Source organism: Gallinula chloropus (assembly GCF_964237585.1).
Source record: "Gallinula chloropus genome assembly, chromosome: Z".
Lineage (NCBI taxonomy): Eukaryota > Metazoa > Chordata > Aves > Gruiformes > Rallidae > Gallinula > Gallinula chloropus.
The window spans coordinates 7,551,834-7,579,384 of NC_140089.1; the positions used below are offsets into that span (position 1 = coordinate 7,551,834).

The 27,551-nt window shown below is 40.2% G+C and overlaps 1 protein-coding gene across 1 annotated transcript in view; it reads right to left on the bottom strand.

The window, feature by feature from the left end:
- XRCC4 (X-ray repair cross complementing 4) overlaps positions 1 to 27,551 on the bottom strand; it is a gene marked incomplete at its 5' end in the record, with an annotated part of 170,415 nt that overhangs the window by 108,399 nt on the left and 34,465 nt on the right. The window contains one exon of the mRNA XM_084278683.1: positions 2,533 to 2,699. Coding sequence (XP_084134809.1) covers positions 2,533 to 2,699 — 167 coding nt within the window. The remainder of the gene's footprint in view (positions 1 to 2,532; positions 2,700 to 27,551) is intronic.

Consider the following 27,551-nt stretch of genomic DNA (forward strand, 5'->3'; position numbering starts at 1 on the left):
CACTGTCACTAGCTGACCACAACATAAATCTGCAGCTATTTTGATTTTGGCTTCTCTGAACTAATTTTAGATACTTGTTACCAAATACGTAACACACCCAAATCAGAAAACTAACTTGTGTTTTATTGGCCAAGGAATTATTTTGCTACAGACTGTTATTAGGTTGCATTTACCACCTCAATTACCTATATGAAACAAAAACAGTAGCCATTCTGACATTTTAACTCATGCATCCCTGAGGTGTGCACACACACTCGTCCCCAGGCACCCACTTCCACACCTAATGGAGTAATCCTACTGAAGATTCCCACAGCCTCTCCTTTTCGATCTTGCCAGGTAGCATGTAAGTAATTTTTATTTTATGTTTTTAGATCAGGTGCTGAGCGGTCTAGCTAGCCAGTAACTCTCTAAGGGATGTCACCTACGTATGGGTCATTTCCTACAAACAGGGGAATGTTCAGCCAGGTAAAATCCTACACTCACCGTAAGAAAGACGATGAAAATTAACGGAGTGACAGCTTCAGTGAGTAGCACTGTCAACACCTCAGACGCTGCACATGGTTAGAGTGCATAAGTAATTTAACCATTTGATCATGTAGGGGATTCCTCTTCACAAGGATTTTTGGCCTGCCCCTGCCTTTGGCCTTTATGTGAACCTGGATTTCAGAGGGACGCAGCAGGAGCCACTTCTGTACCTGTCCCCATCAAGGGCTTGGCAGGTTATTTCCTGTACACCAAGGCTGGTGCTGGGAGTGGATCGGGGTGGCTATTCAACCTACAGATCACTCACTAGGTGAATTTAGCCTCCCGAACAAAACTCACTTGCCCTTCCACAGACCAAATGGCAACAGAACGCATTTACACCTCCAGAGACCCCAGGGAGCTGAGAGACAAACCTGCTGAGCTGAGCACAACCCCCCCACCCCCACCCCCCCTTCACGACAGTCAAGAAAATTAGAGTATGGAAATGGGATGACTGAATTATCCCATCCAGTGCCCCACGCTTAAACTGAACAGACACGGCTCTTGGAAGTCTTCATGCTACGTTTTAATTCTAATGAGGTCCTGAAAAGAGAGATTTTTAAGCAAAGGGAACTGCAGAGGCTGAAACTCTGGAGCTGATGTGCCTTCGCTCCAGGCGAAGAGGGAGCACAATTCTCCACATCACGTGCTTTATATTTGATGTTTCACCACTCAACACCACGAGTGGTACAGAATGTGAAGCCTGAAATCCTGTCTACTGAATAAAGACAGGGAAAGCTTTTGTTCAGCTCGGAGAAACTCACAACACTAGGTCTTGCCTTTGGAGCCAGAAGAACAAAGAGAGACAGAGGGCTGTGGCAAAAAGAAATTTTTAAAAAAAAAAAAAGAAGATAAAAGAAGGAAAACCAAACTCAAATAAAAAAAGGCAACAATGTCAGGATGAAATTATTTTTATTCTCCATTTAGTGGATGTGGACAAAGTCTGACGACCATACAACTTTCAGTATTTACTTTGAAAAATCACTTTTGAGCTATTCAAAACATACTAAGGAAACCCACCATTTTTCAAAGCCCCGATACCATGATTCTGAGAGCAAAAGCTGTCAAGCAACTGTGGTTTTTATTATTTTTTTATTTTTTCCTTTGGCATTACCCTTTAAAAGTGCTGTACCACCATGGAAATTGATACAAGCACTAATGCCTATTAAGACACTAGCGTGTAAGGCAGCACAGCATTCTGGTTATACAATACGCTATTGTTCAATAAACTGTTAAGCAGTAAAACACTACTTAGGAAGGCCACATGCTTGTCAGGCAGATTGTCAGGAGAAACTGTTACTCATTTTAATGAGAGGGAAACAAAACTAACTCCTCCCAAAAGTTAGCTCTCTTTTTCAAGGTAAATTAACACCAATTAGCTAGACTCTTTCATCAATCTTCTTAAATGTGTTTTTTCAGATAAAGCTATAGAAAAACAAGATAAATCTTTGATTTGTGCTCACCAAGTGTTTTATGCTAAGTGAAATAAGCACAGATTATTTCACTGTAGAGCGAAGGCAGGCAATTCAGATCATACAATCGCTAGGGCACTTAAAAATCTCTTGTAAAATAATGGTACTTTTTCCAACACCACTGTCATTTTCCAATTATTTCTGCTTTGATGAGGCAAACAGATCAAAGCAAGAGGAACTTATTTTCCACTCAAAAATGTAAATAATTTAATCAGCAGCTCCTAACTGTAGGAAATAATGGAAAGGAAAATCCTTTCTGAAGAAAGCGGAAATGATTTTACAGCGAAGAGGAAATATTTTCTCCCTACATCATAAAGCTAAAACCAGCTTTCTTTGCAATGGTTGCAATACTGGTTGTATCTTGGACATAGGAAGGAGATCCACAACTACACAAGCTGTAGATAACTGGGAAAATTGAGAAAATTGTGTGCTCCTTTCTGTACATGAACTCAAATGGCTCATCAGTAAAGCCTGCACTGCCAGAGTAAGTATTTGTGAAGTTCTCAAGTGTCACCTGTGAATGTGCTTTTAAACTTACCGCCTCTCTGTGTCCCTCCAGTCGCTGAAAAGCCTCTCATTTTCGTTTTGCAGATGCTCATTTTTTGCCTGCAGTCTTCCCAGGCAGTCCAGACAGTAACCAATCAGCTCTCTAACCACCTCTGACGGGCTTGAGACTTTCTGCAGCGTAAGAGATCCAAGTCTAAACTGGGACACAAGGAAAGAATGAGTTATTTTACCTGTCCCAAAAGATCACAAAACCTCACACCAATAAACATGAATACATACTTGATAAAGAATTACCTTACAGTCCTCCAGTTCAAAGTGATATAAAGAAATTGTCACAAGAAAAATTGTGGATTGCGTGGAATAATCCACATGCTAATTATGTATGCAGCCAATATGTCTTAATGGGGACTTATCATTCAAAAAGCACAGGACGTAAGCACTGGCATGCTTTCTAGTAGGCAGGAAAAGCAGCCATGCTGCAAGAATAACACACTATACCATCAACCTGCTCTTGTACAGATCAGAGGAGATCAGTAGTGTAACGGCGCAACCACAGGCTTTATATAAAGGCATTTATGATGTAATGCAGAACCACAGGAACTGAAAACCTAACGGTATTGCTAACCTGTTTTTGCCATCTGCCCATTTCTGGTACCCACAGCAGCAGGATAACCACATAAACAATAATTATCATTTGTTTTATCAGTAATTACCTTTGATCTAAAGTAGTGCTACAAATGCCTCTCTGTACTGCTTGCACATACCTGATGGATTAAAACCGGTCCACAAGTTTTCCCCATCAGGGCTTAGACAACAAGTTCTTAATAACAAAAGGAGTCCTCCAATTAAATAGGTAGCCTCGATAATTCTGTGAGACTAAAGGACAGGATCTATAACGAACTGTGGTATTTCATCAGCAGTGGGGATGTTATACAGGATGTACAAGAGGTCTGAACAGATTTGTTCTGCCTGGTCTGGCAGAAACAACAGAAATCTGTTGTTTCTACTATGCTAAAGGAAGAATAGCTCAGCCATAGACACACAAAGCAGTATCAGCTGAACTATAATCACGCAAAGCTGGATGAAGATACAAAAAGATCCAACATGACAGTCTGAGGCAATTGAAGATGTATTAAGGCTCCTTGAAAAGTGTCACACATGTTGCCTTAAGAGAAGCAAACTAGAAATTAAGGACCTGGCTTTGGTGCTCTGGAGCAGGTAAACAATGGGGAACCTGAGCTACCTTAATGTATACTTCCATAGCTTAGAGAGCCTGGAGAAGCCATGGAGGGCTCTCCACGTCTACAAGCACCACCATTTTCCTGGCTTGACAAACAACCAGTTGAGACAGCAGATCCAGAGAGAAGCGGGACTGGGCTGGATGACATGTTCCAGACTGGCCAGCTGAAACTATAGCAGAAGCAGATCTTTCAGGAAAGGGGCATAAAAAAGACTTGGCTTTGATTGGAAAATGCCTGCAGAAATACTGAGATGGTGAGGGGAGGGAAGGAGAAGGGGTCCTCTCTCACATCTTGTAATTATTAAAGGGTTGACATAACGCTTGTGGCATTTGACCATGAATAGAACTATTATCCATCTTTTCAACTTGAATACATGGCAATAACATCTTTAAAAAAAAAAGTGTAAGTGCTACATGCTAGGGAAGAGTTCAGTCTGTGTTGTGGCACCTCACCTATTAAAATCAGAACTGCCATTTCATTCCTTTTTCTCCTCACTTCAGTCAATTTTACTTGGGAGGGCATAGAACATAATTAAAAGGCACTCTGAGAAAAAAAATGTGTAGTGTTCATTAACATTTCTTAAAAAAAAGTTAAGTTTACTACCACTATACAAAAAGTTTAGCTGAAAAAGGCCTTGTAAAAATTGCTCATAAGGATTTTAAAGGCATTGTTTGAAACAAAGAGCAGTCCTTCAACTTAGATATATTATCTATACAAGCCTCTGAAACAACACACGGTACCATCACAAGCTTCTTCAATGAGGAAATGTGGCAAGCCCAAAAGTTTGTTTTAAAATTAGTCTTCCAAATTCACATGTACTGCCTCTAACACGTTGTTTTCCCTTAGCTGACGTGCATCTGATAGCTACAGATGAAAAGATGCATTTAGTTTATTTTTAGAAATGAGATTACATTATCAGTAACCCAGAGAGTGATGTGTATTCCCTGGATATCACACTTGCTGTTTGACAGGATTAACAAAGATGGACATTTGCGTAAAGGAAACTGTTTTTCATCACTTGCAAGCCACCACCATACTATACGGATAAAGAATTCATGCCCCACTTGAATACTGGCTGCAGAGATAGAGAAGCCCAGCAGCACAGATAAATAGCTACACAATGTTCTAATTACACTGTGGAGGAAATAGCAAGAGGAGTACATCTTTCTGTCTTGCGCTTTTATTACGCCCAACTGAGTTAAGGAAAATATGTTTAAATTGGGAAAAATAAGCATTGTCAAAATTACATTTACTCTCCACAAAAGACTAAAATATGAATAATATAAAGCTAGGTTAAAGTGAGCATCAATAGATTTTAGCTGAAATCTAAATTGTCCCACTCACAATCAAATCATGCCAAACACGGAGCAGATATTTCACAAGCAACCACAACTAGAAACAAACACCAGTTCACCCTCTTACTTCAGCATACTACCTAAAGCAGTATTGCTGGTGCAGTGTGAAGTTTTGAAACTGCAGTGTGCATCCACACCTTCACAGACATCTGCAGTGAAAGGATTTGTGAGTGTCCGTAAGGAAAGAAACCCAATAATGCCTTATCATTGTATAAAAGCTGATACACCTGAAGAGATCAAAGCAGGCTTTTGGGCATGCTACCTTTTCTCATGAATTCTCAAAATGCTGAGGGAGAGGTCACTCTGTAAAGAGTGGAGCAAGAAACACATGCCAGCAGGACAAGCTGCTGCTAAGGTGTGAGCTGACAGAGGGGAGGTGCTGGACAGATTTGCCACACTGCCAGAGGGACACAATGAATTTGGCTGGCCATCTTTTTAGGTGTTTTTGTCCAAGTCCAACATAGCAACAGTTAGTCTTTAATTCAGTCTTCCTATTACACAAAGCAATTGACTATGGCATACTTCCTTGCATTAAACTTCACTGAACTGCTTTCTGTGTCTTACACACTGTGATCTGTGGACCGTTTCTAGGAGGCCCACAAAAGGTAACCCCGTTGCCAGGAGGTTGAAATTTCACAGAATCACAGAATCATAGGGGTTGGAAGGGACCTCCAGAGATCATCGAGTCCAAACCCCAACCCAGATTTGCAAGGCAGGTGCTCACCTATCAACAGAAAACAAAATAAATCACAGGGCTTCTGCAAAACAAGTATTCTGTATCATCCCCCTCACTGTCCATCTAACCTTAATTTAGGATAGCTGTAGGAGTGAATTATCTGGGTTATATTGCAGCTGTCTCCAGCACCTCAGCACAGAGTAACACAGGACTTTACTTTTGGCTTATTAGGGCTGCATCTAATGTGATACTGGATATGAGGTTTTGTTTTGCCTTCTTTACATGGAATGTTATACAAAGCTCACCAAAAAAAGCCTCTTTAGGATGTTTCTTCAAGACAAAATTATTTGCTACCATGAGCTATTACACCTCCTATTTAGCAAACAGAAATGTCAGCACTAACAATAGTAACATTGTTATCTCAGCAAATTACAACTGATTGGCATTTGCCCCCGTAAAGAGCCCAGTGCTGAGAGACTGATAAGCCATAAAGGCAGGCAGATCCATTTCATTTCCACAGCGTCAAAGCAAAGCATGAGCTGTTTGTAAAACAACGTAAAGAAGATGAAATCTCAGGCCAGTTTTGCTCTGGAGTCCTGCCGGCATTCCAAAGCGGGAAGCAAACTGGCAAAGGAGCAGATGCACACAAAACAGCACAATTTTAGAAACCAGGATTCTGAATTTTGGACAGATGCAATTTGCAAGACTGATTAAGACAGAGTTGTATTAAAATTAAATGGGTTTTGATCTTTGAAGTCCCTTCCAACCTGTATCATTCTATGTATATATGTTGTTGTGGGGGTTTTTAAGTTTTTCCAAATACTATTTAGTTTTTGCTTTCAACTAAGCCAAGAAATAGTCCAGTTACATGTCCTTCATCACAGAACCTCAGCAGTGAACCTGGAAACAATTCTAGGAAGATTCAGCAGAAGTGGATAACAATCAGGAGACCCTAAGAAACACTTAATTGGTTAGGATACCAAGATAAATAGGTCTTGCCTGCTGCAGAAGCAAAAGATCAACTTTAGCACTACACTACATATAACATCCATTGTTCAGACCACGCCCCCACAGTGAGCCTCATTTTGTAGATTCCTGCACACTGCTGCTCCCTAAATCAATTTATATTTCTTGCCATTCTTCCAGCTGCTGTATCTCTCTAGCTTCCTATCATCTACAGATACAATTAATGCGCTTCCTCCTTCCTCTTTCAGATCATTCAAGAAAACATTATGTAAAACAGTGAAGCACTAAACACTTCATTTATACAGAGAATGAGCAGATCTGTTAGAGATCCCAGTGGACAACACACTGACTGTGACTGATATATTGCTCCCCTTCAGTATCTGTTTTATTGTTTGTTGGGGTTTTTTTGTTTGTTTGTTTGCTTGTTTGCTTTTTTAACTCACATAAAGACAAATAACCGTTTACAAAGCTGTATCCCTTTATGCAGAAAAAAAAAAAACAAAACACTTGGGACATTGCACCAGTACTTTAAACTTAAAAGTAAGAATCAGAAGCTTATGATAAACCTGTGATTTTTCCCATGCCACCCTGCCCACCTTTTGTCTCTACAGATGAAGTAGTTATCTCAACCATAAGACAGAAAATTTTTCACAAGTAAATATAAAGTTTTTCAATTCGTCTTTCTTCGTTACTGATGTTCACAGGAAGACACTTCACATAAGGAAAATGTCGTTAAAATATGAGCCAACACATTTTCTTAATGGAAAACTCTAAACCTACATGAAAATCACTTTATAGGGATGGTGGGTTTTAATTATGCATTACAGATATGCTATATAATCTTTGCATTACTACACTGCACTACAAATGACTGTTACCATATCTGAGGCAATAACAATCAAAGATCGTGCACTGAAAGGAGAAGCCATTTGCACAGCAACGCCTGTGGACTCTCTTCTGTGGCAGAAATTGAAGTTAAATACTAACTAATTTCCAATAACAATTTTGCGTTATGCCTTACCAGTCTATAAGAGAAGAAACACATATTCATGCTGGAAACTCGCACTGCTGGCTACAACGTCTCTATGTATTACGTAAGCATCCTGACAATCCTTTCTAATGATATTTGTTATCCAAAATACATTGAAAGAATTCCAAATTTATTTAGACAGATTTTGACCTTTCTTGTCCTGACAGGCCGTAGCAGTTATGTAGTGGTCCTCTCTCTCTCTTCTATTTGTATTGTATACTTAAATCCTAATCTATAATACTGTGCTTCTTCCTTCTCTATTTTGAAAATGGTTTAACAAATACATTTTACAGATATTCAGGTCTGACTTTGAACTGAAAACATTCATAGTAAGTGAACTACTTTATGGAGTTTTAAATGTACGAGTCATCACCCTACAGCCTGAAACAGAATCATCTCTAATTCACCTCACTCATCTACTTTTCCTACACCTTCAGAGAGGGACTCAGAGATCCTTGCACTGTTTCTGATCACTGCATTTCAAACTGTGTTCACAATCAGCTGGGCTAGCGCAGTCACTAACATCTACATCCTTGCAGACAGATGCTGCCTCCTGCAAGGCATTGTCTAAGCAAATGTCCTTTCACCAGGGAAATATTAATGAAGAATTTGTGGGGGAAAAAAAAATTCCACAGCAGCCCACCAGCATGGAGCAGCTGTGTAGTTCCCCTCTGTCTTTATCAAGACCTGCAGTTTATAATAGCAGATGTGACCCCTGCATTGAAGCAGAAAAGCCCCGCAGAACCTTGTAACAACAGATCCTTTTGTCATTGCCCTATCCTGAGCATCTCTCAACGCCTTTCCTACACTAGAAGGGAGCTACACTGAGAGAGATACATTTCTATGACAGAGATCAGTCTTCCCAGAGCATGGTCTTTCCATACTACCTATTAAAGGTATTTAGAAACTAGGGAGGACAGAGGAGCAATCAGGGTGTTTTTTTGTTAATAAAAATCCCACAGCCTGAAACCATATGTTTTCAATACTCAAAAGGCAATCTCAAGAGCCAAACCAAAACAAATGCTTTACTTGCCTGTTTTTCAACACTTGCACAGATTTATACCTAGAAAATCTTGCTAGGACAAGATACTAAAAGCTATCAGCTAAAACATCCTAAAGTCTACTTTAGGTCATCTACTGATGACCTTTCCTATGGCTGGTACTGAAAGCAAATTCTTCTACAGAGGGAGATTAGCTGTTAAGAAACAGGACAACGCTGAGTGTTACATTAATTTGGAAGTAAGATGTCCCATACACGCTTGCATTAGAATAGGCAGAGTAAGATACAGCAACTGTCTTTTCTCAGTTGAGAGCTGGAATTCTTTCAAGACAGACAGGCTGTGATTTCCAGAATCAGCCTTGCTACTGCTGGTTAAATATCAGCTCCCTCTCCTACTCCACACACACAGAGACTCTGAACTATGATAGAATCAATACTGTGATAAAAACAAATTTTCACTATGAAAATGCCTTTGAATTTAAAAGAGGAAAATGTTAATGAAAATTCATGCATAGGGTTAAAGAATATGACCTACAAATGAATGATGCTGACACTTGGTTGCTTATACAAAGAAAGTATTGTTACATGCTTGAATCTGGAAAGCATTATACCATTTTTATTTCTTAAGTCAATCAGCAAGTGGTCTTGATTTTTTAAAGCTGTGCCACTATTATCTCCAGGGAAATCATTCAACAGTAACCATGACATCTCTGGGTGTGGTAATAAAACGAGTACACTAGACTTGCACAATACAGTGATGACAATGTGAAAGCAGAAGTTGCTTTTGTAACAGCAAACTCTAGGAAGCTAGAAAAATTACAAAGCACCACGGAAGCCAAGAAGTCTTGCCGGTTACATCAGTCTGTACAAAAATATGATCACCAATTACAAAAATCAAGTCTAAGATAAAATTTCTGCCTTTCTCCACTCTTGCCTTTCCTTCCTGAAATGTTATTTAAGAGAAAAGTATTACCTCATCCTCAAAAAAAAGCGTCTTCCTTCTTGATGAAGGCATTACATCCATTCTAGAGCAAAACAGCTGACATTAGTGATTGCTATTTTTCTCAGGTTTTTACTGCATGCTGAGGAAACCTTCCACATAAATTGCCATCATATTAGCTCCACATCAACTGATGAAATTCCATCTGCTTTCGCTATTTTGTATGGCAGGGGTTCCCAAATACTTTGGAGTGTGCCTTACTGTTTCTCACACCCTCAAACCCACACATTCATGGCACCATGGCCCCTTTAATGATTGCAGTGCAAGAAGGCTACATTTGTACTGTAAACTGAGCAGAAACTGGGAATATCTCCAGGTACTAGAACACACTAGTACTACATGCATCTAAGCATCAGAATGGCCAGTGTGTCCTTGGTCCCTGCCAGCAACCACCGCACTGAACACTCTGCAGACACATGGTGGGAGCTGGAGCTTCCCAGGAACCACTCCCAAGAGGCAATTTGCATGTACCCATCCTCTTCTGGAGGCTAAGACTTGAAAAGCATGGGCACAGACTGTTCCCCACCAGTTGGCCTCTGTCCCTGGGGACATTCACAGAAAATTTTAATTTACTGGTGCAGAGGCATCCTGGAATAACACTCTGTCAGGTCTGCAGCAGAAGCCATTGATTAAGAAGTACCTCCTGAACACTGCAGAAGGTCTCAGGTTTCCCATATGATGGAATATCTGGATCCTGTGGAAAGAGGTGGAAATAATGCTGTAGAAAGCTCTGACACTTTCAAGTTACTCCCTCCATCCTTCATTGACCTGTACACTGACTGCAGGGTGTGCCAGACTGGAAGGAAATCCCCATCATGAAGGCTCTTCAGAGTCATTGTCTGGGGCAGAGCTCTGGAGGTTTCTAATTCAATACCCCACCCAAAGCAGGATCAGCTAATAGGTCAGACCAGGTCTATCCAGTTGGGTCTTGGAAACCTCCAAGCATTGAGACCACACAGCCTCTCTGGACAACTGGTCCCAACACATGACTAGTGTAATAGTGAAAAACTTTTCCACTATATCCTATCAGAAACTGTGGTTTCTCTTAATGTCTTCTGTTCCTCATTCTCCTAAACATGAACCACTGCGAATTGCCTGTCTCTGTCTTCTCTGTAACTTCCTTGGAAATCCACCAGGTGGCCACTCCTGAAGGTAACTCCCCCAGGCTAAAGTAGCCCTGGTCCCACTGCCTCTCCAGGCAAGTGGCCCCTGACCACCCTGACAGCCCTCCATTCGATTAATTCCAGCTCATCAGCGTTCTCTCTGTGCTGGTAACCTAAAACTAGACATTGTATCAAACTAATGCCAAATAAAGAGGAATAGCCCCTTCTCACGCTGTGCTAATTGTACTCCTGTCAATGGCCAGAGACAGTGCTGGCCTCTACTGATGCCAGGGCTCAGACTCAGCTCACTGCCCACCAGGACGGAGGGCCCTACCTCCAGAGCTGCTTCCCAGCCTCACTGCCTGCAAATCACCCCCTCACAGGGGCTCTCTCAGCCCTGGGCAGGGATTTCCATTTGTCCCCGACTTTCATATGGCTCCTGTCAGACCATTCCCCTAGTCTGGCTTCTGACAACTGGGTGGCAGCCCTGCTGTTAAGGGCATGCACTGGTCACTCCAGTTCAGGGTCAACAGGAAATTCAGTGGATCTCCTCCTCCACATTACTAACGGAGACATGAAACAAGACAGGTCCCAGGAGAGACCACAGTCGCTTTCCACTTGTTACCAGCCTCCAGCCCTCATGAACACTGTCCTTTAAGTCCCATCATCCAACCAGTATTATTTCCACCTCATTCTCTACCTACCCAAACCAGCACAGCTCAACCTGCGCGTAACAACGTGTGAGTCAATGCTGAAACTCTTGCCACAGCACAGACAGCATCCTCCGCTCTCCCTTCAGGCAAAATTCCCTGTGTTTTATCACAGAAGGCATGGTAGAGGCAGACACAGCCTGCATGGTCTGGCAGGATGTACATTTACATTTTACATTCACACCAACAGCCACCAATCACCACCTCCTCTTTCACACGCACAGAAATACGCTCTGAGAGAAGCTGCTCCATGACCTTCCCAGACATCAAAGTGAGCCTGGCCAACTTCTGATTTCTCTGAGCATCAATCCAGCATATTTTGAAGACTGGTAGAAGTTTTGCTGTTCTCCAGTTGTTCAGGACCTCTCCAAATCCTTGAGAGCTTTTAAATTTGATAGTGAGCAGTGTCATATGGGCCAGCTCTCCAAGTACCCTGCAGTGCAGTGCATCTGGTCCAATGGACTTGGATGGCTTGTTGTGGTGAAGGAAATAGTTATGTGATGAGCCAGCTCCACAGACTAAATTTCTTATTCTTACTTGGATTACTCTGAAATTAGTGAAGCTCCTTGTAAGCACTGTATTTTGACTCTCCATATATTTGAGATCATTCCAGCAAGAAGTTCTCAACACAAAATTCCACTGCCCTGTTCAGGGGAAAGAGAAGGTAGAATTCTTTGAAGACTTAGATATTGTACCAAAATCTGAACACTATTTTCCTGAGACCTTACTAATGCCAAATTTTTGCAACCACAGGAAACAATGTCACACAAACCCTCTCATAAAGGAATCAAGGTTTTTAAAAGCTTCTTAATGTCATTAGTCTAGCTGGAAAGATGTCTGTGACATCACTGTGTCCTCAACACACACATGCCCAACCTGTATCCATTTGCTCTTAGACAGACACTGTTCCTTAGCTTATAGCATTCTTCTCCCTCTCTAGTGTTCAGACTTACTCATATAGAATTAATTTTCTCTGTCAGTGTTAGTCCTCTTGAACTACACCTCAGTGTTGTAGCTTTGGCCACATATATGTTAGGTTCTCTATTTGTCATATCATAAAAGCATCCTCCCAATTTTAATTTGCTTTTCCTGACTGTGGATGACTAAAACCATAGATACAATTCTTAACAAATATCACAACTAAGTAGACTTTGCAAATACAGAAAGCACAACTTATGTGACATTTGTAGATCATCTATACTGTCTATTTACAGGTTTAACTTCTTCCTTTCACCCTGCCACATTTACCTTGTAAGAATCAACAGGAAATTGTGATTATCTGTTATTTCAGGAGGACTGGTTCTTCAGATAGTTTTGGAATAGAAAATGGTAAATGAAAATAGTATGCACATCAGATGGCTTAAATACCGTTCCCCCCTTGCCTCCTTTTTGGTTTTGGCTTTTTTTTTTAAAGGGGGTGGAAAGTGATCCATGTAGATAGGTAAGAGTAGTTGTGTGGGTGCCAGGCATACTGAACAAGAAGCTAATTGATTTCTCTTACAAATGGCATTATATCTGTATGCCTTTCTTCAAAGTCTTTGGAAAACTTCCTTGTTTGCCTCAAACTTCTCAGAAACATCATGTTTCACATGTCTATACAATCAGCTACTTCTGTGAACTTTAATCCCACCCATGCTGAAATGGTCTTTAGCTACTGAATTTTGACAGCTGTGACATGGTCTGGTCAAGATCTATCCTGGCTATTACTCACTAGCCTAAAGTGTTCTGTAATCACATTTCCCAAAACTTGCTCTAAAAAATGTTGCTCATGGGAGTACTTCCTCCTCCAACCTTAAAATCATATATATTAACAAGAACCAAACTGTATCTTGCAAAAGTGAGATACACTTCAAAAAAGGCAGGAACAAAGTAAAGTTACAGGGCAATTGTGCTAAAGCAATGTCCATCTCTCAAGGTGCTATGCTACAGAAAGCTGCTACTGATTTTCCCCTCAATTTTCGTGCAATGGTATCCATTAAAATTAGAGTGACACTGAATACTGAAATGCACTGCAGTGGTAATACTCAGTGCCTCAGATATTAGGTATTTCTTCAAATTCTTTCCCAATAGTAATCAGGCAGAACGTTCCACTTCACACCCCCCCCGCCCCCCCCCAAAAAAAAAAAAAAAAAAAACCAAAAAAAAAAAAAAAACCAAACAGTACCTGGAGTAAAACAGCCAAACAAAAATCTGCAGAAATATCAGGGACACTAGGTACTTATTAGAATAATAAATATGGAATGGGCAACTCTACACTTTGGTTCCACAAAAACAGTGACAGCACAGTCGTGATTATGTGAAGAACACACAATTTGAGTGGTATATTGAATCTGAGATGAAATTTCTACTTCACCATGCAAAAACTGTCAGGTTTGCATTTTATGCATACATCCCAGGCCTTTATCTGCTTTTATGCTTTTCCTCTTTCATCGTTCCTTTCTATACCTCGGGCAAAACTGTCCATTCAACTCTGCTACTAGTCTGCCTCTGAAGTGAGTTTACAAAGACAACTGAAGCAGGACATCCTTAAAAGATTTTTTTTTCTTCATCTTTTTCCTCATTAATTCAATAGCTTCAGGAATAATCAAATACTTTCCTACCTCACTGAGTAGCAAGCAGGTCTGTGAGCAATGGAACTACTGAAGCCTGGTTTCCTATGGTTATGACTCTTGTGCTGGATCCTCTAATGTCTAAGAAGGTGAGAAATCCAGTCAAAGCTTTTCCTTTATTTGGGGCATTCATAACTTCTCTTTCCCATGAGGATTTGCTAGTGTCTAATAATACAGTTGATCTCATTCCACAGTTTTTTCCAAAGCAAACATATGAATAGGGTCTCTCTTCTCCATCCAGCCACCTATTTCCATGAAACTAGCAGGAACCTGATATCTTTCAGACCTCTACTCCTGTCAAATCTGTTTGAAATTGGCCAGTAGTTTCAAGAGTTATTGGGGGAAGGGGGGGGAGGTACAAGACTGGCAGTCAGCAGAGGCACACAGTGTGATCACATAGGCTTTGTTTCCTTAGGAAGCAGAATAAAGCATTTGCACGTTTTATTCTTTTTAAAACTCTCTTAAATCAATTAGGAAATGAGCTTTAGTTGGAGATGTAAACTTGTTTTCTTCCTTGCTTTTCATGTAACTTGTAGTGTGGCAATAATACAACGGACTCGAGATGTAACATCTGGATTCAGGTCTCAGGGCTTAACTAACATGAAAAGTTCACAATTATGTTAATTTAGATTTCAGAGGGAAAGCCTAATAAGGTAGCTTAAATCAGAATGCATCTCCTACAGGCTAAGAACAGAACATGGGCTACTACCACAAATGTATCAGCACACAAACTTACCACATAGCAACTCACTTTTCTTTGGGGCTTGAGTCTCCCAAAAATATAAAAGGATGCCTGCCAAGAATTTTTAATTTAATCTGCTGGCATTATTTTTCAAATATTCTGCATTTATGTTCAGGTTTCCAATTCAAAAATTTTACCAGAACAAAGTTCATTTTATGAAAATCTTTAAAGCAGGAGCGTGAAGCAACTCTGCTGAACAGTTAATCACAAAGTATATGTAGCATGAACGTGTGGCACTGAGAGAAATCACCCCCTGCAACCCTTTTGAAAGCCACCAGAAAAGTTTCTACAAATGTTACAAAAGGTACATCCATATAAATGGGCTTTTAACAAAAATCTACAAAATAAAAGCAAGGCTTGGAGGAGTGCTTGCGATACAAAGTTCCAAGGTAACAAAATATGAATGATTAATGCTTGCAACATTTAAAATAAAAATTAAAAAATAATAAATCTCCACATCATGTGTTAGCTGCTGTATAATGGGAGTATTTTAAAATTACCTGCCAGCTGATCACACTCCGACATGTGAAACCCAGACTGCAACTTTTGTTAAAAACTTTAATAAAACGTAACTGAAATGTCTGGAGTAATAACTGTCAGATATGAGGACAAGATTGTCTTGGAAGCTACTTCTCTTCAACATTGACCTTTAGGTTTGGGAAGTAATGGAAACTCTAAAGTGCTTCTTGAATACACCCTTGGAACTAAAATGCCAGCATTTTGCAGTAATTTAAGTCTGACTCCCCCTGAATATGCTGTACTCTGACAGTTAACAGCTCAATGATTGCATATGAGTTTTTTTGCTTGGAAAGTAAATGTATAACCACGTGAATAAGCATGAGATAATGCCTAGACCAAGGCAAAATATAAAAGTGTTCCCAGCTAAGTGCTACAAACAATTTTCCAGGGTGAGTAATAACTCAGGATTCATTTAGAACAACCATTGACTGCTTTCAGGGTGGTTTTTTACCCTTTGTTTACAACATCCTTTCAGGACGTTTACAGGCACTTGCTAAAACCTTTAAGACCCAAACATCTGACTACTTAATAAAAACTTCATTGAATGGAGTTCTTTTATCCCATTCAAGAAAAGGAGAGGTGGAAGATTTTCCTCTGCAATACTCACCTCACCTACTTGAGCTATGCAGTGAACATCTGCTACGCTGCGTCCCACCCACCAACATGGAAATACTCAAGGCACCACAAGATATATGTAGCGAATACAACACACACAGAGTAAAGCCAAAATTCCAAGCAGCGTTAAGTACACAGGACAAAAACACTTCTATAAATTACAGAGATACAAACAGCATATTTCATTCCATCTGAGAGTCTAAAAGAGAGAAAACAAAAAAATCCAAACTCCTGTTTTCACGTATAAAAAAAGAAGCACCACCACGGATTCAGGAATGTAATGCATGTGAAATAAACCCTACTGAGTTACATCTGTCTACAGTTATGTCCCTTTTCCCACTATTCAGCTTTAGCAGCAGCAAGAGACTTCCCCCACCCCTTTAAGACTTAAATTACCCCATAGATTACACAGAGAGAGGTTCTATGCACAGGAGCGAAGCCCTTCTAGGTCTACTCACATGAAAGCCTCTTCTACCTTCATGAAGGAATGTAAATTATTGTAACTGCCCTCATGACACTTGTATTTTACATACACATTAAAAAGAAAGTCAAAGGAGTATTAAAAAAAAAAAAGTACTTGCCTATTTGTCTGTATTACCTTGTAAAAAACTCTGAACTTTGACAACCAAAAGTTGTTCCAGACTATAAGGACCTAAAATGCTCTAGCAATAGTAGGACATAAATTTTTGGCTAGCAGAGGTTCTTACTTCTTGGAAGGCAGGAGGGGTTAGGATGCCTTTTTTCCCCCCTTTCTTTTGCCGCAAGAATACTCCCTCCAACAACAGTGAAGTGTTTGTTACCACACTGCCAGATGGTATTATCCTAACAAGGACCCACCAAGCAAACCCAACTCTGGCGTGAAATTATAGTGCAAGGAAGACAGTTCAAGCTTGAACCGTTTACAGGTTCATTAGCAGCAACAGCAGCACATCTTTAACCTCAAACAGACAGGATACATCATCCTTTAAACCATTCTCCTAAAGACATCTGCAGGAACCACTGTTTGACTCCATTCAGAACTACAACTCACAGCACAAAATTCCCAGCCCTCTACTCAATCTCCTTTGGATATAAACATCTATACACAGGGATATAATCAAACAGCACCTACAGATGAGTAGGGAAATTAAGGAATTAGGACATCATTATTCAAAACCATTTGCTAACTGCTCTAGGCCAGCAGCAGTTCACCACCAAATACTTATGTAAAGAAAAAAATTGGGAAAAATAATGTATACTCCACATTCCCCAGGCTAAGTAGCAACTCACAGTATGTTTCTGGCTTTCAAAAAGGATCTACACACTTTGAGATACTGGAGTGTGTCCAAAGAGGGCAATGACGCTGGTGAAGGGTTTGGAGCCCAAGTCTTACAAGGAGTGGCTGAGGGAACTGAAGTGTTTGGCCTGGAGAAAAAAAAGCTGAGGGGAGAACTGATCGCTCTTGTGCAGCTACCCTAAAGGAGGTTGTAGCCATGTGGGGGTTGGTCTCCTCTCCCAAGTAAGGAGGTAAGAGGAAATGCCTTCAAGTTCCACCAGGGGAGGTTTAAATATGATGTTAGGGAAAATTTCTTAATTGAAAGGGTTGAAAGGGTTGTTGATCACTGCAACAGGCTGCCCAGAGAAGCAGTTGAGTCCCCACCCCAGGACATCTATCTTTCGAATAGATGTGCAGATATGGTGCTTAGGGACATGGCTTAGTGGTGGACTTGGTGATCTTACAAGTCTTTTCCAAACTAAGCAATTCTATGATTCTACAACATCACTACACCTCATTGCAGGATGCTACTATTCAACCCTTCTTACCTCGTATATATTGTTTGGCTACTCATCTCCCTAAGTGAGCAAATTAATATTCAGTAAAAACCAGACAGTTTACTTCTCACAGATTTCCTTACAGTCAGAACAAACATCAATTTACTACAATATTGTTTAAGTCTTGTTTATACTCTGGGCATGAAACTGAGGTTTCCTTTCTCAAGTCTGGCACAACCCAGACTCATTATCATAGAGGAATATTTAAGACTAAGTATTACTGCTAAAAATACCATGTTATACATTCTACAATGTAAGAATAATTAAAATGTGGCATTTTTATTCCATAGGAAAAGGTCATTCCAGAGAACTAATTGAATACAGTCATTTATGACAGGTCAAATGTCATTTCATACACTGAATGATTGAAGGTAATTACTAAATTGATACGTCAGATCCATTCACTGGCACTGTAAGCTCAACTCCAGCAAATAATTTTTCCAGCTGGATTATCATCATGCTAAAAGGTGTCAAGAGTTTTGCATTCAAGCAACCCATATTAAATTCTAACAGATCAAATAAAAATGAATGTTTTTCTGAAAATTCAATTCCATGGATTCTATTTCTCTATCTACATGCATATAAAGACAAAAAAAAAAATCCCTTATCTACAAGCAGTCTAATGCTCAAAATAAATGCAACCTGTGTTTTTTTTCATAAAGAAAGCTTTCACTGAGAGTAAAAAAAATATTAGATTCAATTAGAAAATATTTACCCCGAGATATTATAAATTTATAAATCCTGAAAAGAAATATGTTTAACAGATAAAAATGTGAAGACTAGAGGGGACAAGAAAGCCAATGGCATCTTGGGCTGTATCAAGGAAAGCGTGGCCAGCAAGTCAAGGGAGGTTCTCTCTCCTTACTCTGCACTGGTGAGGCCTCACCTGGAATGTTGTGTGCTGTTCTGGGCTCCCTGGGTCAAGCAGGACAGGGAGCTACTGGAGAGGGTACAAAAAAGGGGCTACAGAGACAATGAGGTGACTAGAACATCCCTTTTATGAAGAAATGCTGAGGGACTTGGGACTTTTTAGCCCAGAAAAGACTAAGGGGGGATCTCATCAATGTTTATAAATACCTGTGAGGTGGGGGTCAGCAGGATGGGGTCAGTGGTGCACAGCAACAGGACAAGAGGCAGTGGGCACAAACTTGAATGTAGGAAGTTCCACCTAAACATCAGGAGTAACTTCTTTCCTGAGAGGGTGTCAGAGCCCTGGGACAGGCTATCCAGAGAGGTTGTGGAGTCTCCATCTCTGAAGACATTCAAATCTGCCTGGATGCTGTTCTGTGCAGCCTGCTCCAGGTGATCCTGCTCTGGCAGGGGCTTGGACTAGATGATCTCCAGAGGTCCCTTTCCAACCCCAACCCATTCTGTGATTCTGTGGTTGCCTGTAGCAAATTATATCGTGAATGTATTTTGTACCTGGACTGAGTGATCCTCCCTCAGGTGGTTACAAACCATCAGACACACATGCCAGCAGTAAAAGCAATCATGCCAGTTACTCAGGTTTCAACTGATCGTGCTATGAAACAACAGGACAGACCACCTGCTCTTCCCACCCTACAGTTACCTGTTGGTAGATTCACACACCGTTCAAGCTGGTGGCACAGTTTTCCCTCTGATGACTGCTCAGGCAGGATATTTTGCAGCTGACAGGCAAACTACCAGCTCAGGTAAAGCACTGGGAAGCCACATCACCAGGAACCACAAGGTCACAGTCACATCAAATTATTTGCACAACAGAATGGAGGCAAGCATTGTCAGGGACCCAGGGAAAAGAGCAAAGGCTCCTTTATACTACAGTGCAATTGGAAAGCACGAGCTCTATGCCTTCAAGCCCAGAGGCACAGACAGACTCCCTCAGGACAGACTTCCTCTGGACAGCCCCAGTTCCCTGTCAGGCACTGCAGAGGCCAACAGCACACTCTACTTACTGCAGAAATGGGAAAGACACAGATAATTTCATTTTGCCTTCACTGCGATTCCAGTAGAGGGGAATAGCATTTCTCAGGAGTTCTAGAATTTATTTTCCTTTATATACCAGCAAAACAGCACAAAAGGGAGATTCCATCGATTTTTCTGAAATACCCAAGTCTATAATATAATAATCTAATCTAATCCCAAGTCTATAATATAATAATGTAATATGAATTAGATGTTGTGGGGTTTATTTAGGGGTGGAGTTTTGTTTTAAACATTCACATTATATTATCTCAGAATAACAACATACTAGCTGTGAAGTACCTTGAAGAAACAGCAATTAAGCCAGTGCAGTTTAACATGATAAACAAAGAAAACAACAAAGAAACAGTGCATACAGTAAGGTAGCAAGGGAAAACTCAATAGACAAATACTTTTCAGTGGTCAATAAACTGGAAAAGAACATACACAGCAGCAAATGCAAGAAACAGCCAAAGAGAGAGGCAATTATTCCCTCATAGCTCAAAATGCCTCTTAGTATCACAGGCATCAGTTACCAGCATTGAAAATCAGTATGCTAACACAGGTAAAACAAAATCTGTGGAGGCAATGTGTCCATGAAAAGCCACAGCACTACCAAGAATTCAAACAGTTCTGGAAGGTAGGGTTCTGGTTTTGGTGATGTGTGTCCTGTCCAGGAAGCTGTGATGGAATAATTGAAAACCACTTAAACTTGAAAACCACCCACACAGACAAGTGCCCAGTCTAGAGGCCTGAATACAGAGAGAGTTGTAAAAAGCTTAACTTTATATTTTTTATTTTATGTCAATATTCCACCATTAAAGGGACATTACTCAGTGAGACAGTAGAGCATCTGGAGTTAAACAGAGGTAATCTCTGAACTGCCAAATATAACTTCACTGAGGTTCCCAGCAGTCTGATTTAACACGTGATCAGACAGAGACCTGCAAAAACTTATTGGCCCCATATAAAAACTAAACCTATTTCCGGTTGTGGAAACATCAAAGACAAAATCCCTCACTAACACTACCAAACTGATGATTAAAATTGCTTCCCACTAGAATATACACATCCAGACTGGGTGATTACACATCCAGCCTGGGGGATCAGACCCCGGAGGCCTGCCATGCTGAAAGGGATTTGGGGGTCTTGGTCACCAGCAAGTTACCCATGAGCCAGCAGAGTGCCCAGGCAGCCAGGAGAGCCAACCATATGTTGGGGTTCATCAAGCATGGCATGGCCAGCCTGCCCAGAGAGGTGATTGTCCCGCTCTACACTGCGCTGGCGAGGCCTCACCTCAAGTCTTATGAGGAGAGGCTTAAGACCCTGGGTTTGTTCAGCCTGGAGAAGGCTGAGGGGAGACATCACTGCTGTCTGTGGCTCCCTGACAAGGGGGAGTGAAGGGACAGATGCCAATCTCCTCTTTGGTGACCAGTGATAGAACCTGAGGCAACTGCATGAAGCTGCGACAGGGGAGGTTTAGGTTGGATGTTAGGAAGAGGTTCTGTACTGAGAGGGTGGTCAGGCACTGGAACAGGCTCCCCAGGGAAGGGGTCACAGCACCAATCCGGACTGAGATCAGAAGCATCCAGATGATACACTCAGTCCCATGCTCTGACTTGTCCAGCCCTGTGTGGAGCAAGGAGTTGGACCCTATGGTATGGTCTATGGTATGGTCCCTTCCATTTCAGGAGATTCTAGGATTCTATGAAAAAATCCCAAAGCCTAAATGGGCAGGAGGGGGAGGAGAAGGATGTTTGTATCCTGCTCCTGACGTGCAAAGCAAGAAATATTAATTCAGGTTTTGCAAGCATCCTGTAGTCAGTAGCCAATACTAAGACCAACCTCAGAGCTTGCTAGATTTCTTGGCAGACCAAGATTTAAACAGCCATTAAAATAAATAAAACTTAAGTGAGGATGTTCAACACCAGTATTTTTTTTTCCCTTACATTAATCCAGCTGAAAGTGATGGTGGTAATTAGAGCAGATGTTGCTTAACAAGAATATCAAGGAGAGAAAAAAAAAAAAAAAAAAAGATAACTGCTATCCACATTTCTGTTAGAATGTTAAATATATGCCAGAGCATGCTGAAGACTTGGAAATGTAGCATGCTTATTCTTTCTATATTTTGTTTTTATCTGCTGAAGTGTAATGATTCAAATATGCTGGAAGTCAAATGAGAACAGTACCATGCTAACTGAACATGGAGACAAAATTTCCAAGAAGGACAAAATCCCCTGATAATCATGAGGAGCATTTGCGTGCTGAAATCAAGCTGCAGAGCAGTCTCCTGTAATAAATGAAGGAAGTTTCATTGTTTAATCTTTAAAAACAAATTGGAAATACTTAGTCTTCACAGCACACAAGGACTGCTTCAAATCCAAACTCGATTCTCCCAGCACCATCTGCCAATTCTAACTCCCAGCAAGCTCAGGTTCTGCAGACACAGTAAGTGGACTAGCTCAAAATACCAAGTGCTTATATCAAGAACCATGAATTAATTACACGTAAAACAAGTGTAAAGAGAGAAAAGGTGTGAAAAAGGCCACCAGAAATTTCTCCAAAGTGAAGAATGAGCATTGCCTCTCAAAGTTTTCATACTTATCAGCAAGATTGCACCTAACAGATCTGAGTGTTTATATTTGGAAGACTTCAAGAGAAAGGGCCAAGAGTATGGACAGCAAACTGTAAATCTGCTTTAGACAGCAAATTAAGTTATTGCCAGCATTTTCTAGGGGATAGAAAACCAGCTGTAAACTTGCAATAAGATCCCAAATTGCACTATATGATTTAGAAAATGTTTCCAAACCTGTTAAACTACTTAAATATGAAATATTTAAGTTATAACACTGCTACAGAAAATGGTCTTCTATTCATGGTAGCAGCAGAGTCCATCTCTTTTAAAGGTTCTATCACCTCATTGTGCACTTGCTTCTGCATCTAATATCCAGACCCACATTCAACTTTAAATCGCACCATCCACAAAGGAGAGTAACTGCCTTCAAGATAAATTTGAGCAGGTGCTCTCTCCAAGATCCATGTGCACAGAATCTGTGTACAGAATTAAGTAGTTATCACTCACTGCATCCATAATTTCTAGTTCTTAAACCTGAAGTTAGTCACCTCAAAATATCATAGTGACAAGCCCAGTTTTCATCTAAATAAGTTTTAAGGAATTAACTGATTATCTTATATGTAGGTAAGTTTCACAAGCTAATAGCTTGGGGTGGTACTCTATGAAAATAATTGAATTGCACCTAAAATTGTGCAAGTGCAAAGCTGTTTTTAGGGACATTATTCTCTTTCCCCTACATTATGAGGCAGCCCTCATCAATACAGAGCAAAACAGTTTTGTCATATTCCTCCCAAGAGAAAAAACAGCTCTTTGGAGAAGAACTGCAAGATAATTCACATCAAAACTGGACGAAATCATAGCTACTATGAAAACAAATATTGTATTTCAAAACCCACTGGGAGGATCCTGTTGTGCAAGAGGTCAGAATAGATATAGTGCTTTTCTACTTAAGTTCATTAATCGTAACTAAGGATCAATTTATTTATAAAAATAAACTATGTTCTCTACCACACCATGAGTATTTCCTTTCTTTCATAAACCAGTAAAATAAGACTCAAATATGCTTCTTTTTCCTTTTCGCTGGTTCTCAAGTTAAGAAATAGCATTTGAAAAGTGAAATCCAAACAGGATGACTCCTCTTGCTTTTCTCCTTGAAAATTAGGAGCAGTATTTATAAATATATTTAAATAAGCAAGAAAATCAAACAATAATACAAACCAAGTGCTTAACTGTAATGGCAGACTTGTCCAGAAGACAGTCACTTATTGACACCTAAGTTGGGAAGTTGCAGTGTTACAGAAGCAGATGAAATAATTCCTCCCTGCCCTGGAAAAGCCTGTGTCACAAAGTCTGTAAGGTCCAGCTCCACAGAGCTGTGAAAACTAAGCCACGTCCATATAGGAAGGGCAAGTACCCAGCAGATCTGGGACAAAACTAGGGCCAGGTTCAGGCAACTTAATCTCCTATCTATACAGTTCCTTGCAGTCAGATTCTGTGGAGGCAGAACCAGGTAGCAGGCATGGGACTTTGGCTGAAACCAGGCTGCTGAAATCAGAACTTCACAGCATGTCACACATTACCCTGAGGTCCTTGGATAAGCATCTGAGCTCTACAGTTGTAATTCTACTAAAAAAGAAAACACTTCTTAGTTCAAAGGCAGACTTGCTACCATTATTTTGGGTTTTTTCCCCTTAAATTGGATTCATATCACTTAAGACCCTCATGTTAGAAAGGACTCTTGGATTCAACGATGTCACTATGGCTGAACTCTAAAATATCACCAGTGCTTAACGCTGTTCTGAACAGACAGGGTGCCTACCCACACTCAGTGTGCTGTGAGGCCAGATGCTAGATGAATTCTAACACAGCAAATGTGAAGCTAGTGCTTCACAGAAGGAATAAGCCTCTGAGTCCTACGAAATTCATACTCTACAAGCAAGCTCCTCCTCATCTCTTGCATGTCTTCACACTGCCCAGGAGCCAGAAGTCTGCGGTCTGCTGCCATTCTCCCTGCCACAGACCCAAAGGAGCAAGTGCTGAAATGCAAAGCGGTGCTCAAGACAAGCCCAGTATTCCTGTTACTTAATGAAAGACAACTGCTGCTGTGGCAAATAAGCATGGTGAACCCCACAGTTAAAAACTGTTACGACTTTGATTTTTAGGTGTATCCACTTCCCTACTTAAAGCCAGAGATGAAAGACAGTTTTTTACAAGCTTGAACATTGGCTTCTCAGTTGGTTTTGTTCCCTCCTGGGGTTAATAACAGAAACTACTTACTTCAGGGCATTCTGAGCAGGAAAGTGCTCAGCTTGACACCTCCCAGGATCCAGCAAAATCCCCCATGGCTGTGAATCAGAACTTTGACTCTAAGTTCTGACTCTGATTTACTAGAAGATGTAGGAGCACTCTGTGATGCAGGTAGACAATGACAATTGACGTCGCCTGAAAGATTTGGACACATCACAAGCTCAGCCTGTGCCCCCTGGTTTGGTATCTGTGAATACCCCAAGACTGTCATCCTCTGGATCAGCCAGTATTACTATGGCTTGTATTGTGTACTACTATGCTATAGTAGGAGATGGAGAAGGTCATATCAATTACCAATTACGAAAGGCTGCAAAAACCAAAAGGATATTCATCACACATGATTGTATTAATGCAGAATTCCTTCCAGCCATTGTATTTTCTGTATACAATAAAGCCAGCTTAGTAAGTCCGTTCTTACTTTGTATCATTTCCTCTATCTAAGATAGTTGAGCAAAACCAAGGCTGCATCATGCAATATACACTCATAAAAAGAAAATTAATTAAAATATTCTTCATATTAAACGCTTAAATCTAAATATTCTTTATAAAGAAACAAACTAACCATCCTGTCAAATCAGGAATAGACTTATCCAGAAATGTAAGTCTTCAGAAGAAAGTAATGAAGTACAACTTTAAAGTAAGTCAAGTGAAGCAACAATAAAGTGATGACATACAAAACTAGGGGCAATTTCATCCCTTATACTCATGCAATATAACCTATGTTTTTGTACAACTTAATCCAACCTTGTGCTGAACTTCCTCCTTCTCCTCCCTGAAGCTTCCTTACACTTCATAATAGCTCACTGCAACTTTATTGATCTTATCATAAGGAGGCTTTAAATTAAGTTCAAAATCAGAAACCATATGAATAAACAATACATAACTTTCGGGAAGCTTTGATCCAGACTTTGATGTTGTGCCTTGAACTAGATTTGTGACTGCTAATGTTTCTGTCAGCTGAATTACTGCTTTAAGGCAGACACAAAGAAACATCAGCCATTTAACAATTTGTGTCAGAAGCTACTTATTTCATGGTGTCAGCAGATAAAACGGAGAAATAGTTTTTACTATTGTGGAACAATATTGGTGCCAGGACCTGGAGGATTCATCTGGTCCAAAGTCTGGCGCCTATTTACAGCTTATCACCAATATCATTTTCTGGAGTAGACAGGAGTTTCCTAGATATCATCTGTGTAAATACTAAGCTTAGTAACGCTGCTTGGCCCTACCCAGTTTTTAAGAATGTAAGAGGATAATAATTTTGTCTCAATATTTTAAGTCATGCATCATCATCATTATCATCATTTCAGGGAAGGCATCACATAACTTCTGCAAAGTGCTTACATTATTACAACAACCTTTTCTGCCACTCTGTCATCTTTTAGAATACTCAATCCCCAAGCAAAAAAAAAAAAACCCAACAGCCCAGCCCACACCCACCCCTCAAAAAAACCCCAACCCACCAAAAGACTAATGCAAGTTTGTGTAATATTAATCATATTCCAGAGCATATGGGTTTTGAGTTCCATTTTCCATACCATCAACCAGTTTGTAGTTGTAATCGAATCAGCCCTATTTCAGAACAAATGCATGTTTACAATGACTTATAATAATATGCCAGTCATGGAAGAGTTTTTGATGTCAAGGACTCCATTATATGTTTGGGTGCGAATTCAACAACAACAGCTGCTGCAGATTTAATGAAGGTAGTACTAAAGGGACAGACATTTCCTGGATTTATTTATGGGAGCTTACAGAAAATGTTCAATATGTACCAAAATATACATTGTTCAGAGACTTTCATGCTTGACAGTGAAACTCTCAATGTTTGATTCATAATGGCTATTTCACAGGGGCTTACAGGAAATAAAACTGTTTGTTTTAATTGCACACAGCAAAATGTTAGAAAAGAAAGTTTTATGTTCTCCAGTGACAGTGAATGTTTTGGGCTAATATATCACGGTTACCATGGACAGAAAATAAAGGAATATTATTCAAGCACTACTCCAACTCACAGACATGCTAAAGTCAGCAAGCATGCACATTACTGCAGATTTTCTTTCTCATCTGTCATGTAGTCTTGTAGATTCTTTTAAATGTAGGATACCCTCCCCATGTAATTCTATCGTTTCACCTTTATTATTGTTTCCCATTAAGGGGAGACACGAACAGAGAAGGTATCTGCTTCTACACTGGACTCAAAGTAAGCCAATAAAATGCAAGCTGATGCTAGCCTTCTCACTGTTTTGGCTTATCTGTTCTGAATTTATGATAAGAGTATCTTATCACACATTACTCGTTGTCATTGTGTTTTGTTACATGCTGTTTCAGCTATTAGGGTGTTAACCGGAAGGATGACTGAGCAGAAATAAATGTCAAGAGTATTACAAATGCATTTTGTCTGATTGCTGAAATACTTCAGTTTCAGCATCATAGCACCAATTCCAAAACCTTTTCCTTCCATATTCCGAGCTGCCAACTCTGCCTACAGCAAAAAGAAAACATAAAATGCCACACACACACACACACACTGTCATTGCAGCAAAGGATGAACTCCAATACAATTCCAATGAGCCTAATCACCTTGTGACAGTTAAAACTCAGTTTCTCAGACCTCACAAAGCATTAGAAACACAAGATACCTCTCTGTAAACATGGCCTTCATTGTGTCCTATTTACCACAAACCACTTTAACAGAACTATGAGACACAAAAACTAGAAGTTTGCCTTCCACTTTTTCTTCCCACTGTTCCCCCTTCCTCCACAACTTAATGGAAATACTGCTTTTTGCCATGAATTATTTCCATCCCACAATTATTTCAAGTTTATCAGTACAGATGTGTATTTTC